The sequence below is a fragment of the Rhinatrema bivittatum genome, chromosome 6 (genome assembly GCF_901001135.1).
Source record: "Rhinatrema bivittatum chromosome 6, aRhiBiv1.1, whole genome shotgun sequence".
Classification (NCBI taxonomy): Eukaryota; Metazoa; Chordata; class Amphibia; order Gymnophiona; family Rhinatrematidae; genus Rhinatrema; species Rhinatrema bivittatum.
Genome location: NC_042620.1, coordinates 6404018 through 6421883, shown reverse-complemented (window position 1 = coordinate 6421883; position 17866 = coordinate 6404018). Strand labels below are relative to the sequence as shown.

The following is a 17866-nucleotide window of genomic DNA, read 5'->3' as shown; positions in this document are numbered from 1 at the left end:
GTGTTTATCCTCCTAGGAGGTTGGCAGGACCTGGTGGGACCATCCTTCCTGGTTGCAGGGCAGGACAAGCAGGTGTTGGTGACCCTGATTTGCTTGCTGAATCACGCTGGAGGTGATAACTGGTAGTCCTGTTCCCTCACCTACAGAAGGATTGAAGGAAGCCTCTGCCACCCTTCATGAAGGAAAGTGTTTTGTTAATTCTTTTATAAAGTTAAAAAAAAAAAGTAAGAAGCCTGAAAGAGAAACGTTAATTGACAAGGGCCTTGTTTTCTTTTGGCTCTCCCTGTCGACGGTGGCAGAGGAAGGTAAACCATTCAGGGGGCTCCGGTCTTCGTGGCTCTTCCCCTCCCATCTCCTCTCCGGGCGCATGCCGAGCAGTCGGGGTTGGGCCGAGCCATGCCGCGAGGGAGTCGCTGTGCTGTGTGTGGTAAGCACAGTTTGCATTTCTCGAGGGCCGGCCGATGCTCCCGATGCCTCTCTGGAGGGGGCGGGCTCATCAGGAGGGACTGCAGCGTCATCAGTGAGGCAATGCGGGCCTGGCAGAGGCTGCTGATCCATTTTTGCTCAGTGTGGGAACGGCGGCCATTTTGAAAACCTTTGTGGCTTCTGCAGAGAGGTCAGCAGGGGGAGGTGATCTCCCGCCACCGCTGTCCCCCCACGAATTCCAGCCCTGATGAAGCCTGGGAGGGCCCAGAGGGGCAGTCTGAGCAAGAGTCAGATCTTCTGGTGGGGGATTCTCCGGGTCCTGCTCCCTTTTCCCTGGAGTTTATTCTCCTCGTTCATGAAGTCTTTCTGGCTCGGAGCACCACAGGGCGCCGCCCCCCCCCCCCCCCCCCCCCCTCCCATGGAAAGTTTTAGCTGCTCCACCTAAAAAGACGGTTAAGTTTTCAGGGGCCTCGGGGGCCATGAGGATTCGGAGAGTCCTCAGTCTAACGGTGACAGGGGCCGCCAAGGACGGTTCGTCAGAGGAGTCCGATAATGGGTTGCTGTCTGGGGACGGTCCTCCCACCTCGAGTCTACCCAGGGTTCAGCAGGATCCAGATGAGGAATCGGCAAGTGTCCCCTCTATGGAGGGGGTGATCCCAAAGTAGTTCACCTGTTTCAAAAGGAGGAACTAGGACCTCTGATCCCGCACGTCCTGGCAGAGTTAGGGATAACGGTTCCGCAGGAGGAGTCGGACGAGGACTCAGTGGATCTGGTCATGGCTGGCTTACGAGGTCTGGCCAGAACTTTCCCATTTCATAAGTTAGTAAAACAGTTGGTGGTCAGGGAGTGGGATACTCCGGGCGACTGGCCTTAAGGTTAGCAGAGCCATGGATAAGCTCTGTTGCTTGCCCGAAGACACTCTGGAGCTGTTAAGGGTCCCGAAGGTGGATGCGTCTGTCTCGGCAATTACAAAATGGACCTCCATTCCAGTAGTTGGTGCGGCAGCTCTGAAGGATTTGCAGGTCCAGAAGCTCGAGGTGCACCTTAAGAAGATATTTGAGGTGTCTGCTCTGGGCATATGTGCTGCAGTATGTAGCAGTTTAATGCTGCGGTTTAGCTTGATGTGTCACTCCAGGATTCAAAACAGGCAGAACGCTTAGAGGTGGCAGTCACCTATGGGGCCAGTGCCTTGTATGACCTCATTCACGCTTCTTCCAGGACATTGATGTCTATGGTCTTGGCCTGGAGGCTCCTTTGGTTATGGAATTGGTCAGCGGATGTTTCATCAAAGGCTCAACTAGGAGCTTTGCTTTTTAAGGGCAAGCTCCTTTTTGGAGAAGACTTGGAGCAGCTGATAAAGCATCTGGAAAACAATAAAGTGCACAAGCTACCGGAGGACAAGCCCAAAGGTTCAAAAGGATTTCTTCCTGCAAGCTCCCGATTTCGAGGACAGAGGCGTTTTCACCAGAGCAGAGCTCCAGGTGCTGGCCAGAGGCAGACCTCAGGGAGGTCGCAGTCCTGGAACCAGTCATTTCGTGGACGTCGGCCTAACAGAGAGGGCTCCAGCCAGGGGAGTGGCGGAGCCAAACCTGCACAATGAGGCGAGGCCAGCCCAAACCTCAGTCCCAGGTATCAGGGGTCATTTGACTCAATTTTATGAGGAGTGGATCAAAATCACATTGGACCAATGGGTTCTAAGCTTCATAGGACAAGATTGTGCTTTCGACTTTGCTTGGCTGCCGAGGAGCCTATTCAAGGTGTCTCCTTGTGCCTTTCCAGAAAAGAAACTGATTGCATAACAGACCATCCAGCGACTGCAAATGCTGGGAGCCATCGTTCCCATCCCTGAGGAGGAACAAGGGATGGGACATTATTCCATTTATTTTGTGGTTCCAAAGAAGGAAGGAACATTTCATCCAATTCTGGATTTAAAAAAGGTGAATATAGCTCTCAAGATACCCCGGTTCCAGATGGAGACTCTGCGGTCTGTCATAGCACGGTACAAAGCGGGGAGTTCCTGGCTTTGCTACTTGGACGTCTTTACATACCTTTGCCAGACACTATCAACTGGACGTGCAGGCCTCGGACGTTGGCAATTTCGGTGAAAGTGTACTTCAGGCAGGACTCTCGCAGTCCACACCAATTAGGTAAGCTTTGGTACATCCCAGGAGTCTGGACTGATTTGGGTATGTACAGGGAAAGGAAAATTGGTTCTTATCTGCCAAATTTCATTCCTATACCACAGATCAGTCCAGAGTCCCATTCGGTGTGGGAGAGGAGAATTGGAGAGTCCACTCAATCTGTTTACTAAAATAATTCTGAAGAATGGCACAGGTTTCTCGTTAGTCCGTAAAATTAAAGTTCCAAAATTATAAATTTTCCTCTTTCCTCTGCTCATTCGGGGGATATTATAATATTGGTTTATTAGAAGTTTTTTTAAAATATTTTCTGCTTGGGTACTGACTAATACTGAGGAACTGCAGGTGGCACACTGGGTTAAGAGGCGGTGTATGCGAAACTTTCTCTGTCTCCATCTGCTGGCAGGGAGGCAAAACCCAGGAGTCTGGACTGATCTGTGGTACCATCAAAAGTAAAGGGAAACCAAAGCATAAAGCACATAACAAGGGCTTAACTACAAAGGTGTCAGCAAGCCAGACAGCGTGTTAAAAAAAACTTGAACCACCTGGAATTGATTAAGTGCTTTAATTCTGATGATGAAATTCCAAAGGAAGCCCGACACGGCCGATGTTTCGCTTGAAAAAGCTTCATCAGGGGTCACATCAATAATTAGTTTTGAATCTCAGAAACTATAAGAAATGAAAAATCAATATCACCATTCTAATAAAATCCTTTCAATGCTTATCTACGTAGCCCTACAACGAGTATCGTCAAATTGGACCAAACAGGTCTCGGTCTTCTTCAAAGCGAGATGAAACCGGAAGGAAGTTGACACTGCTTAAATATATTCATGATGTAATGACGTAAAAACGTATGAGGACCTGAAAGAAAAGTTATGTTAATGTTGTGTAATAGCTGATCAATGACGTCAAAGAAAACTTGAATAGATTAATTCAAAAAAATGCTTAAATCACAATCAGCATTTAAACCTAAAGGCACAACTGAACGCAACGTATGAATCCACCATTGCTCTGCTCAAAGCAATTGTGAATTTAAATCCCCACCCCACCACCCGACCTGAGGCTGATCAATTGCACAAAAACGTAGATCGTCAAAAGTATGTGAGAATTCATTACAATGAAAAACCAAAGGAGCACCTTCCTTATGATAAAGAAGTGCTGATTGATGTTCGATCATCGGAGTTTTAAGTATCTGGGAGGTTTTTCCAATATAGATCTTCTTACAAGGACATTCAATCAAACAAATGACTGATGTAACACATAGGAAGTAGAGTATTTGAGATTTCCTGGCGTGTAGCCAGATGGACTCAGAACGAATGGATTAGTATCCACGTGCTAGCAGTTGGAGACGGATCTGACGTCAGCACGGGGGTATATATATCCCCACAGGAAGCGTAGCAACTTAGTAATTTCCGTCTCCAAAGCAGTTTGGAGAGCCTGCACGCTTGCTGAGCGTGTTTTCCAAATCTACTTTTTCTTTTCTTTTTCTACTTACGAAAACTTTTACAACATCGAGCCCCGCGCTCCTGCGGTGATACCCTAAGGTCCCTCCCCAAGTAGAGTTTCCCGGGGTGATTTCCGTGATCCCCCGGAGGTGTAAGTCCTCGGTCCGGTGGCCGAATCGCGGCAGGGACACAGCCCCCGGGCGAGGTTTGGGTGAGGCTTTCGAGGCGCCTCGGTCCCAGCGTGGACGAGGCAGCGGGTGCATATCCTCAAACGCGGCGGTGAAGGTACTTGCCCTCTCCCCCCACAGCCGGAGACCGCCCGGGTTCCAGCCGGGAAGCACCGCGGATCAGGTAAGGCGTACATATCTTATTTCTGGTCTCTGAGGAGCAGAGGATCGGCGGCGTGGCACGCCGTGGAGGGCGCCATTTTGTGAGCCTTGTTCAGGTATTGAGCGCCCGTAATAGGCGCGGCTCCATTCCTCCTTGTACGTATATTGCCTTATTGCTGAGAGCATATTGAATGCCACTGAGCGTGTATTGCTAACCGCCTGTTGCTGAGAGCATATTGAATGCCATTGAGCGTGTATTGCTAACCGCATATTGCTGAGAGCCTATTGAATGCCATTGAGCATGTCTTGCTAACCGCTTATTGCTGAGAGCCTATTGAATGCCATTGAGCATGTCTTGCTAACCGCTTACTGCTGTGAGCCTGTTGAATGTCATTGAGCGTGTATTACTGACCGCTTATTGCTGAGAGCCTATTGAATGCCATTGAGCGTGTATTACTGTCCGCTTATTGCTGAGAGCCTATTGAAAGTCATAGAGCATGTATTGCTACCCGCATGTTGCTGAGAGCCTATTGAATGTCATTGAGCGTGTATTACTGACCGCTTATTGCTGAGAGCCTATTGAAAGCCATAGTGCGTGTATTGCTACCCGCATGTTGCTGAGAGCCTATTGAATGCCATTGAGCGTGTATTACTGTCCGCTTATTGCTGAGAGCCTATTGAAAGCCATAGAGCGTGTATTGCTAACCGCATATTGCTGAGTGCATATTGCATACAATTGAGCTGTTCTCATGGCCGCCTATTGCTGAGAACATATTGCACATATTGCTGCCACTTATTAGTTTTATTGTGCGCCTGTTGGATTAAGCGCATATTGCTGTCGCATATTATTATTGTGCGCCTGGTGTATTAAGCGCATATTGCTGCCGCATATTGTTATCATTGTGCGCCTGTTGTATTAAGCGCATATTGCTGCCGCATATTGTTATTATTGTGCGCCTGTTGTATTAAGCGCATATTGCTGCCGCATATTGTTATTATTGTGCGCCTGTTGTATTAAACGCCTATTGCTGCCGCATATTCTTATTCTTGTGCGCCTGTTGTATTAAGCGCCTATTGCTGCCGCATATTCTTATTCTTGTGCGCCTGTTGTATTAAGCGCCTATTGTTGCCGCATATTATTATTGTGCGCCTGTTCTATTAAGCATTCAGCGCATACTTTTCAATGGATCAGAACGCCGCAGCGTCTTCAGCGGCGGTGCCGCCTGTCTCAGGCATTAATGCCCTCGGCCTCTGCTCTGCATGCCAGCTTAGAGCCACACACAGTGACGAGCCAGACTCCCTATGTACCCAATGTGAGGAGGCCGTGGGACCCTCGGGCCAGGCCCAGTCTCAGCCACGATTTGCTGACAGTTCCCCAGGGACTACCCCGGATTTAGCAGGCAGTCTCGACCAATCGGGAATCCCGGGGGATCTTGTACCCCGGCGATTAGAGGCTGCTTCAATTTCCTGGGTGGATCTTTTTAAGGGGATTCATGCTTTTGTACAGATGCAAACGGCTTCCCGTCCAGGCCCTGCGGTTCCTGCTGTTCCTGTTGTTTCTGCGGTTCCTGCGGTGGCTGCGACTGTGGCAGCCGCTGTGGTGGCGGCTCCTATGGATCCTGTTCCTGGACCCTCATGCCCTTATCGTGAGCGGGACCTCCCGCCACTGGACAGTCCGGATCAATCAGACCAGGAGGTTTCACAGGACGAGTCCGAACTCCCGGACGAGGGGGAACTTCCCCCAGGGATTGAGCCATATAGAACCATGAGGCGGTTCTTCCCTAAGGAGGATCTCTCCGACCTGGTGTCTCAGTGTCTGGCGGAGCTGGATATTACAGGTCCCAGCGCTACGGTACCCTCTGCGCAGAACCCCCTGCTGGAAGGTCTTCGTCCTACAGCCCGCCATTTTCCTTTAGAATGGGCGGCACCAGCGGCTGCATTCAAAGGGGGCCGGGCTCTGACGGGCATGTACCCATTAGCACCGGCCATCCAGGACCTGCTGGCGTGCCCTCAGGTGGACGCCTTGATTAGCGCTGTGGTCAAGCGCACTACCATTCCAGTTGAAGGGGGGACGGCCCTCAAGGAGCCTCATGACCGGCGACTGGACGCCATTCTGAAACAGACCTTTGACGTGGCGGCTCTATCTTTGCGGATCGCGACCTGCTGCACAGTGGTGACGCGTGCCTGTTTGTCACAGGTTAGGAACAACGCTCCAGCAGCGGACATGGAGTCAGCTCTTTCGTTCCTCACGGATGCTGCATCAGACCTGGTCCGGACAACAGCTAAGGGGATTTCATCCTCCGTAGCCGCCAGGAGGCAGCTCTGGATCCGGAGATGGTCAGCCGATGCGCCTTCTAAGACACGCCTCACCAGATTGCCCTTTAAGGGCTCTTTCCTATTTGGCAGCGACCTTGATAAACTGACCAGCACCTGGGGCGCCTCTCCAGTACCTCGACTGCCGGAAGATCGGTTCAGAAGGGGCCAACGCGCCTTTCCAAGGCCCTCCAGGGGCAGGAGTTCACAGCGCTTCATTCCCTACAGGAGTCGCTACCAGGCGCCTCGACCTCAGGCCCGGAATCAGTCCTTTCGGACCAAGCAGCACAAGAGGGGAGCAGGCCCGGGCTCAGGTCCCGGCCGCGCCTCACAATGAGAATCCGCCGATTCATCTGGGGGACGGAGCCATAGGGGGCAGGTTAACCCTCTTCTACCCCAGATGGGTCAAGATTACGTCTGACCAGTGGGTCCTCGCCATTATCCGGGAGGGGTATTATCTGGACTTCCATCACATCCCTCCAGACCGGTTTGTGGAATCTCCGTGTCCCATACACAAGAAGGCAGCATTGGAAGCTACCCTGGTGAGGCTCCTGCCCTTGAAAGCCATCATCCCAGTACCTGCCTGGGTAGTGAATTCTGGACACTATTCCATTTATTTCATGGTACCCAAGAAAGGGGGCACCTTTCGGCCTGTGCTGGACCTCAAGTCAGTCAATCGATACTTAAGGGTCCCGAGGTTTCGCATGGAAACTCTGCGCTCCGTCAAGGCCGCAGTACAGCCAGGAGAATTCCTCACGGCATTAGACCTGTCAGAGGCATACCTGCATATCCCGATCCATCCGGATCATCAGCGCTACCTACGCTTCAAGGTTCTAGGACGCCACTTCCAGTTTCGGGCTCTGCCCTTCGGGTTGGCCACGTCACCATGGACATTCACCAAGGTGGTAGTAGGGGTAGCAGCGGCACTCAGGCGGGAAGGGATTTTGGTCCATCCCTACCTAGACGACTGGCTGATCAGGGCGAAATCTCGAGAGGAGAGCCTTCGGACAACCGACAGAGTGATCGCCCTTCTGGAAAGCTTGGGCTGGGTAATCAACCTCAGCAAGAGCTGCCTACAGCCTTCCCAGTCTCTAGAATACCTGGGAGTTCAGTTCGACACCCAGGCAGACACAGTCATTCTCACTACCAAGAGAAAGTTGAAACTTCAGCAGCGTATCCAGTATTTGATGGGAGCCAGTCGCCCCATAGCCTGGGATTATCTGCAGGTTCTTGGTCTCATGGCATCCACCCTGGAAGTGGTGCCTTGGGCGAGGGCCCATATGAGACCTCTACAACACTCCCTGCTCTCTCGCTGGAGCCCCCGTCTACGGAACTATTACAAGCGCCTTCATCTGCCAGCCAGAGTGCGGACCCAGTTGCGGTGGTGGTTGCAGTCCAACCACATGGGCAGGGGGTCGAATATGTCATCACCCACGTGGACCTTGCTCACCACAGATGCCAGCCTGATCGGCTGGGGAGCACACTGCGAAGAACTCACCGCACAAGGGCGGTGGAACAGAGAAGAGTCAGCGTGGAACATCAACCGTCTAGAGGCCCGAGCAGTCCGATTGGCATGCCTTCGATTTGCTCACAGACTGAAGAACAGAGCAGTCAGAGTGATGTCCGACAACGCCACCACGGTGGCATACATCAACTGTCAGGGCGGAACCAGAAGCAGACAAGTATCTCTGGAGATTGCCCTACTGATGGCTTGGGCAGAGGCGAATCTGCAGGACATCTCTGCCGTCCACATTGCCGGGAAGGACAATACCACAGCAGACTTCCTCAGCAGAGAAAGCCTAAATCCGGGAGAGTGGCAGCTGTCACCCACAACCTTCCAGATGATTGTGGATCACTGGGGGATTCCGGACATGGATTTACTGGCGGACAAGTCCAATGCTCAAGTACCCAGATACTTCAGCCGCAAGCGCGACCCATTCTCACACGGAATCGATGCCCTGGTCCAGCCGTGGCCTCCAGGGACTCTGCTATACGCCTTTCCTCCGTGGCCTCTGCTGGGCGCCATCATCCACAAGATTCAGAAACAACGGGGCCTAGTTCTTCTAGTGGCACCAGACTGGCCAAGAAGACCCTGGTACGCAGACATGAGAAGACTACTGGCAGGGGAGCCTCTTCCCCTGCCTCCTCTCCGGGACCTTCTACGTCAAGGTCCCATCCTCCACGAGGATCCAGCTCAATTCTCTCTTACGGTCTGGCCATTGAGAGGGCTAGACTGAAGAAAAGAGGTTACTCGGAGCCCGTGATAGATACACTCCTCCGAGCTCGTAAGTTTTCCACGTCCCTCACCTACGTAAGGATCTGGAGGGTATTTGAAGCATGGTGCGACACTCACAGCACCAATCCACATGCGACCACAATCCCTATTGTGTTGGATTTCCTGCAGGATGGACTTCAGAAGGGTCTCTCCCTCAGCTCCATCAAAGTTCAGGTGGCTGCGCTGTCTTGCTATGGTCCCAGGAGAGATGGCAAGACCATCGCCAAGCACCCAGATGTTTCTCGCTTCCTGCAAGGAGTCAAGCATATTCGTCTGCCACTAAAGTGGCCTGTGCCCTTATGGAACCTCAATCTTGTTTTGGATTTCCTCGCAGGATCCACCTTCAGACCCCTTCGGGGACTATCTCTTCGTTCTCTAACCTTGAAGATGGTGTTCCTACTGGCGGTATGTTCGGCACGCCGCATCTCAGAGCTACAAGCACTGTCCTGCCATGATCCCTTTCTCAGAATCACTCCTGAGGCTATCCATCTTCGTACGGTTCCCTCCTTTCTACCTAAAGTGGTTTCACAGTTTCATCTTAACCAAACCATATCCTTGCCTACCACGGCGGGTTTGAAGAAATCTGAAGAAGGGCGTTTATTACGCCATCTCGACATTGGCAGATTGCTGCCCAGATATCTGGAAGTGACACAAGAACTACGAAAGACGGACCATCTGTTCGTCCTGCACAGCGGGAGGAAGCAAGGTGAAGCGGCTTCGCGGCCCACCATCGCCCGCTGGATTAAAGAAGTTATCAGAGCAGCTTACGTGGAGGCCGGGAAGTCTCCGCCTCTACAAGTCAAGGCTCATTCTACCAGAGCACAAGCGACATCCTGGGCTGAATCCCGGATGCTGTCGCCTGCAGAAATCTGTAAAGCGGCGACGTGGTCCTCCCTCCTTACCTTCTCCAGGTTCTACCGTCTGGATGTCCAGGCCAGGGAGGACTCAGCATTTGCGAGGGCGGTCCTACATGGTCCTCAGGCAGCCTCCCGCCCAGGCTGGGAGTAAAGCTTTTGTACATCCCATTCGTTCTGAGTCCATCTGGCTACACGCCAGGAAATGTTGAGATTACTTACCTGATAATCTCCTTTTCCTTAGTGTAGACAGATGGACTCAGCATCCCGCCCAGCTGCCTGTGTACATGGGTTTCACCGATTCAAGGTAAGCCATGGCATTTGTTTACATAAGAGCGTACACTCTACCAGGTGTCAACGCCTTCCGGTTGGGAATGCTGGCGGTCTCCAGCCACTGTCAATCGGTCAGGGGAATCCTGTTTCACTTTTCACTGAGTGTCAGTACACACATCCATAACAGCTTTTGCAAGGAAGATTACTAAGTTGCTACACTTCCTGTGGGGATATATATACCCCGTGCTGACGTCAGATCCGTCTCCAACTGCTAGCACGCGGATACTATCCCATTCGTTCTGAGTCCATCTGTCTACACTAAGGAAAAGGAGATTATCAGGTAAGTAATCTCAACATTAATTGTGAAATGTATTGCCTGAATTTTGATTGAAGAAGTGTACATAGAAATGTGGCAGACGGAACATTTGCCACATGAACTATGAAAACCTGAAGGTGGATTTTGAATGGGGATTCGTGAAAAGTTGGAATGCATCAATAAATTCCATGAATTTGACCCTCTGGTGAAGGCAATATGGGGTGAATCGTTAAAAATATCATGTATCTGCAAAACTTGCTAATTACACATGATAGATGCCCAAATCTGATGAACAACTGGTGAGTAAGGTAGAATGCATGTGGCTCGTGAAGACGTTGTAGTAGATGGTGGTAAAACTAAAAACAACCATTCCCAATGACAAAATTTAGCTCTTAAAAATGCTTTACTTGTCTAGGGTAACCACGGCATAAAAATCTATCCTTCATCAATTGTGCTTCGGATTGAAAATCAATGATATTTGAACATGTCCAACATAGTCTCAGAAATTGACTAACTGGTAGGCTTCCTTAAGAAGTCTAGGATGTGCACTAGTGAAGTGCTGCAATGTGTTTGAAGACACCGGTTTGCGGTATAGAGTAGTGGAATAAGCAAACTGTGATTTTTGTAATCTTCATGAGCCACATGCAATATACCTTTCTCACCAGTTCATCAGATTCAGGCATCTATCATGTGTAATTGGCATGTTTTGCAGATACATGATATTGTTAAAGATCCACCCCATATTACCTTTTATAGAAACATAGAAATGATGGCAGAAAAAGACCAATCGGCCCATCCAGTCTGCCCAGCAAGCTCCCACACTTATTTTCCCAAACTTATCTCTTTCACCGACCACCAAGTTCAGGGCCCTTGTTGGTAACTGTTTGATTCAAATTTCCTGCCACCCCCTGCCATTGATGCAGAGATTAATGTTGGAGTTGCATCAAAGGTGAGCATAAGGCTTAACGGTTAAGGGTAGTAACTGCCGCATCAAGCAAGTTACTCCGATGCTTGTTTACCCAGACTGCACAGATCAATGCCTTGTTGGATGTTGTCTGAATGTAAATTTTCTTTTCCACATTTCTCCCTGCCATTGAATCAGAGAGCAGTGCTGTATATGTATTCAAAGTGAAGTATCAGGCTTTATTGGTTTAGGGTAGTAACTGCTGCAATAAGCAAGTTACCCCCATGCTTATTTATCCAGACTGTGTAGTTCAGTCCTTGTTGGTTGTTGTCTGAATGCAAATCCTCTTTTCCACATTTCCCCCTGCCTTTGAAGCAGACAGCAATGTTGGAGTTGCATTAACCGTGTGAAGGCTTATTGAGTAAGGGTAGTAATCACCCGGTAGTAGCCTCCATTCTAGCAAGCTACCTCCATGGCTCTTCTCTTCGTTCCCATCCTCGGGCCTTTATAGATCCACAGGTAAAAGTAATCTCTGAACTAGCTGACTGGACTGAACTAAGATGATTCCTCTTCCTACTTGCCAGGCAAAAAGTCAAATTCTCAGTAACGGACACAAACTCCTTCCATTACCAGATAGCTTATGAAATAACACAAAACCCAGCAAAAAAGACACTCTGAATCTGTCTAGCACCCGCCATGCAAAAGCAGCATTATTGTGCTGTGACTGCAACTGCTCCTTGGTGGCCTTCAGAAGCTGCTGCCTGGTTTGCTTAATGATCAAGCTACTCTCTACCTGCTACCATCCAATTCAAAACCCAAAGGAACTCTTTTTATTACTACCATCGAACCTCTTGGCATGTGTGTGAGGAGCTTGCTGCTCCAGTTATGGAAGGCGACTCCAAGCAACATCAGGAGCTGATACGATGAGAGTAAGAGCAGCCAAGACTCTTCTTCCTGAGTCGGAAGAACGGCCAGTCTGGTGATGCCTAAACTCCTGCATACAGGGATTATCTCAACCGGCCAGAAAATGACTAGCAAGAGCAGACAGTGCCTCACCTGTCAGAGGAGCCAAGCATGGTTACTCATTGTGCAAGGGCCTGTACTCACAAAGGATCACGTCGCATCTATATACGTGCGATGGGCATGAAATAATGACCACTGAGGAGAGAGGAGGAAAGTGGTGTCATGGGGGTGGGGGGGGTGGAGGGTAACACCACTGAGAGGGGAGGAAGAGGAGGAGGATGCCAGTAGGGTTGGAGGGTTTTATTAGTGCATTCCAACTTTTCACAAATCCTCATTCAAAATCCACCTTCAGGTTTTCATAGTTCATGTGGCAAATTTTCAATCTGCCACATTTCTATGCACACTTCTTCAATCAAGATTCAGGCACTTCTTTATTTCTTTATTTCTTTATTTATTTATTTAAGGAGTCTTATATACCAATGTTAGTCTAAACATCACATCGGTTTACATCGAACCATCAAAAAGGAAGGAAATTACAAAAAACAGGGAGGGGGGAGTGGATACCATGTACCAAAAGGAAAGCAAGAAGGCATAGGAACAAATCAACAGGTAACTAGAGAGTCGTGAGTACAAGATCAAAAATCAGAGTCAATTCAAATCAGCGTCAATCCGGAAACAATATAAATCACTCTTCTTATCATAAGGAAGGTGCTCCTTTGGTTTTTCATTGTGATGAATTCTCACATACTTTTGACGATCTACGTTTTTGTGCAATTGATCAGCCTCAGGTCGGGTGGTGGGGTGGGGATTTAAATTCACAATTGCTTTGAGCCGAGCAATGGTGGGATCCATACGTTGCATTCAATTGTGCCTTTTGGTTTAAATGCTGATTGTGATTTAAGCATTTTTTTGAATTAATCTATTCAAGTTTTCTTTGACGTCATTGATCAGCTATTACACAACATTAACATAACTTTTCTTTCAGGTCCTCATACGTTTTTACGTCATTACGTCATGAATATATTTAAGCAGTGTCAACTTCCTTCCGGTTTCATCTCACTTTGAAGAAGACCGAGACCTGTTTGGTCCAATTTGACGATACTCGTTGTAGGGCTACGTAGATAAGCATTGAAAGGATTTTATTAGAATGGGGATATTGATTTTTCATTTCTTATAGTTTCTGGGATTAAAAACTAATTATTGATGTGACCCCTGATGAAGCCTTTTGAAGCGAAACATTGGACGTGTCGGGCTTCCTTTGGAATTTCTTCATCAGGATTAAAGCACTTAATCAATTCCAAGTTTTTTTGACCACGCCATCCAGCTTGCTGACACTTTTGTAGTTAAGCCCTTTTTATGTGATTTATGCTTTGGTTTCCCTTCACAATTCTGATCTGTGGTACTACAGGAACAAAAATTAGCAAGTAAAAAACCAATTTTCCTATGTTGTAAGCCACTCTGGATCCTTCTTGGAGGAGGACAGTGCATAAATGGAAAATGTAATGCAATGGTAGTGCGAGAGGGCAGAGGCTGTGATAATGCCACCTGACCTGGCACTGCGTGGCATCTCTGAGAGTCTGAATGGCACCCCCTTTCCTTGACAGCTTCTCAGCTGCGCCCAGGAGGAGATCCTGGATAGAATAGCCAAGAAGTCTTCCGTGTGTGAATCAGAGGTGAGGAAACATGAATAAAGAATATTTCAACAAATTTCTCTTTCAAAATATGAAGTAATCTATGTAATATCTAAAACAGAAAAAGAAAAGCAGTAAACTGAGGGTGAGGAACTTCCAAGGTGCAGCAAGATCACACTCAAAGGCTCACGCAGAACAGGTAGAAGACTTTGGTACCTGAACTAGGGCTACCAGATATGTCTTCTGAGACAGTAACAGGGGCCCTGAGATCTATTCCCAGCTGGTAGAGTCTCTGAGACAGTGATAGGGGGCCTGGGTTCTACTCCCAGCCGGTAGAGTCTATGGGACAGTGATAGGGGGCCTGGGTTCTCTTCCCAGCTGGTAGAGTCTCTGGGACAGGGATAGGGCACTGGGTTCTATTCCCAGCTGGTAGAGTCTATGGGACAGGGATAGGGAGCCTGGGTTCTATTCCCAGCTGGTAGAGTCTATGGGACAGGGATAGGGCCCTGGGTTCTATTCCCAGCTGGTAGAGTCTCTGGGACAGTGATAGGGGACAGTGATAGGGGGCCTGGGTTCTATTCCCAGCTGGTAGAGTCTCTGGGACAGTGATAGGGGCCTGGGTTCTATTCCCAGCTGGTAGAGTCTCTGGGACAGTGATAGGAGGCCTGGGTTCTATTCCCAGCTGGTAGAGTCTCTGGGACAGTGATAGGGAGCCTGGGTTCTATTCCCAGCTGGTAGAGTCTCTGGAACAGGGATAGGGGCCTGGGTTCTATTCCCAGCTGGTAGAGTCTCTGGGACAGTGATAGGGGGTAGGGATGTGCAGAGCAAAATTTTATGTTCATATTTTTTATGTCCGAAAGGGGGTCCCACTTGCGGCCAATATGGACATAAAAAAAATCCAATGAGTTGGGTATATGTACATATGTGCAAAAAAAAAATTTAAACCCCCTCACCCTCCTTAATCCCCCCCCCAGACTTACCACAACTCCCTGGTGATCGAGCGAGGAGTGAGGACGTCATTTCTGCAATCCTTGGCGAGAAGCATGTGACGTCGGTGGCACGTCGAGTGACGCGGCGTCACGTGATTCCCGGCTCGTTCGCGCTGGACGGCTCGTTCGGCCCAAAAAGAACTTTTGGCCAGCTTGGGGGGGCCTCCTGACCCCCTCAAGCTGGCCAAAAGTTCTTTTTGGGCCGAACGAGCCTTCCGGCGCGAACGAGCCGGGAATCACGTGACGCCGACGTCACGTGATTCCCGGCAAGTTCGCGCCGGACGGCTCGTTCGGCCCAAAAAGAACTTTTGGCCAGCTTGGGGGGGCCTCCTGACCCCCTCAAGCTGGCCAAAAGTTCTTTTTGGGCCGAACGAGCCGTCCGGCGCGAACTTGCCGGGAATCACGTGACGTCGTGTCTGAGTGACGCGGCGCCACGTGATTCCCGGCGAGTTCGCGCCGGACGGCTCGTTCGGCCCAAAAAGAACTTTTGGCCAGCTTGGGGGGGTCAGGAGGCCCCCCCAAGCTGGCCAAAAGTTCTTTTTGGGCCGAACGAGCCGTCCGGCGCGAACGAGCCGGGAATCACGTGACGCCGGCGTCACTCGACGTGCCGCCGATGTCACATGCTTCTCGCCAAGGATTGCAGAAATGGCCGTCCTCACTCCTCGCTCCATCACCAGGGAGTTGTGGTAAGTCGGGGGGGGGGATTAAGGAGGGTGAGGGGGTTTATATTTTATTTTGGCTCAACAATCGCGATTTCCCACATATCGAACATATCTATGTTCGATATGTGGGAAATCCGATCGTTTATGTCGAATCAATTTTTTAAGTAAAAAAAAAATATGAGTTGCGTTTTACTAATGCGGTCAATCCGAATGCACACCCCTAATAGGGGGCCTGGGTTCTATTCCCGGCTGGTAGAGTCTCTGGAACAGTGATAGGGGGCCTGGGTTCTATCCCCAGTTGGTAGAGTCTCTGGGACAGGGATAGGGACCCTGGGTTCTATCCCCAGCTGGTAGAGTCTCTGGGACAGTGCTAGGGGGCCTGGGTTCTATTCCCAGCTGGTAGAGTCTCTGGGACAGTGATAGGCAGCCTGGGTTCTATCCCCAGCTGGTAGAGTCTCTGGGACAGGGATAGGGGGCCTGGGTTCTATTCCCAGCTGGTAGAGTCTCTGGGACAGGGATAGGGAGCCTCAGTTCTATCCCCAGCTGGTAGAGTCTCTGGGACAGGGATAGGGAGCCTGGGTTCTATCCCCAGCTGGTAGAGTCTCTGGGACAGGGATAGGGAGCCTGGGTTCTATTCCCAGCTGGTAGAGTCTCTGGGACAGTGATAGGGGGCCTGGGTTCTATTCTTTTTCACTCAACACACAATAAAGCTCTGGAATTTGTTGCCAGAGGAGGTGGTTAGTGCAGTTAGTGTAGCTGGATTCAAAAAAGGTTTGGATAAGTTCTTGGAGGAGAAGTCCATTAATGGCTATTAATCAATTATACTTAGGGAATAGCCACTGCTATTATTTGCATCAGTAGCATGGGATCTTCTTAGTGTTTGGGTAATTGCCAGGTTCTTGTGGCCTGGTTTTGGCCTCTGTTGGAAACAGGATGCTGGGCTTGATGGACCCTTGGTCTGACCCAGCATGCAATTTCTTATGTTCTTATGTCCCAGCTGGTAGAGTCTCTGGGACAGGGATAGGGGACCTGGGTTATATTCCCAGCTGGTAGAGTCTCTGGGACAGTGATAGGGGACCTGGGTTCTATTCCCAGTTGGTAGAGTCTCTGGGACAGTGATAGGGTGCCTGAGTTCCCTTCCCAGCTGGTAGAGTCTCTGGGACAGGGATAAGGGAGCCTGGGTTCTATTCCCCGCTGGTAGAGTCTTTGGGACAGTGATAGGGTGCCTGGGTTCTTTTCCCAGCTGGTAGAGTCTCTGGGACAGTGATAGGAGCCTGGGTTCTATTCCCAGCTGGTAGGGTCTCTTGGACAGGGATAGGAGCCTGGGTTCTATTCCCAGCTGGTAGAGTCTCTGGGACAGTGATAGGGGGCCTGGGTTCTATTCCCAGCTGGTAGGGTCTCTTGGACAGGGATAGGGGGCCTGGTTTCTATTCCCAGCTGGTAGAGTCTCTGGGACAGTGATAGGGGGCCTGGGTTCTATTCCCAGCTGGTAGGGTCTCTTGGACAGGGATAGGGGGCCTGGGTTCTATTCCCAGCTGGTAGAGTCTCTGGGACACTGATAGGGGGCCTGGGATCTATTCCCAGCTGGTAGAGTCTCTGGGACAGTGATAGGAGGCCTGGGTTCTATTCCCAGCTGGTAGAGTCTCTGGGACAGTGATAGGGGGGCCTGGGTTCTATCCCCAGCTGGTAGAGTCTCTGGGACAGTGATAGGGGGCCTTGGTTCTATCCCCAGCTGGTAGAGTCTCTGGGACAGTGATAGGGGGCCTGGGTTCTATTCCCAGCTGGTAGAGTCTCTGGGACAGTGATAGGAGGCCTGGGTTCTATTCCCAGCTGGTAGCGTCTCTGGGACAGTGATAGGGGGTCTGGGTTCTATCCCCAGCTGGTAGAGTCTCTGGGACAGTGATAGGGGGCCTGGGTTCTATTCCCAGATGGTAGAGTCCCTGGGACAGTAATAGGGAGCCTGGGTTCTATCCCCAGCTGGTAGAGTCTCTGGGACAGTGATAGAAGGCCTGGGTTCTATTCCCAGCTGGTAGAGTCTCTGAGACAGGGAAATGAGGCCTGGGTTCTCTTCCCAGCTGGTAGAGTCCCTGGGACAGTAATAGGCAGCCTGAGTTCTATCCCCAGCTGGTAGAGTCTCTGGGACAGGGATATGAGGCCTGGGTTCTATTCCCAGCTGGTAGAGTCCCTGGGACAGTAATAGGCAGCCTGGGTTCTATCCCCAGCTGGTAGAGTCTCTGGGACAGTGATAGGGGGCCTGGGTTGTATTCCCAGCTGGTAGAGTCTCTGGGACAGGGATAGGAGGCCTGGGTTGTATTCCCAGCTGGTAGAGTCTCTGGGACAAGGATTGG

General features: G+C 50.3%; 1 protein-coding gene across 1 annotated transcript in view; it reads left to right on the top strand.

Moving 5' to 3' along the window:
* Positions 1-17866, top strand: part of SPEG (striated muscle enriched protein kinase) — a 497600-nt gene that overhangs the window by 327623 nt on the left and 152111 nt on the right. The window contains exon 25 of the mRNA XM_029605011.1: positions 13849-13909. Coding sequence (XP_029460871.1) covers positions 13849-13909 — 61 coding nt within the window. The remainder of the gene's footprint in view (positions 1-13848; positions 13910-17866) is intronic.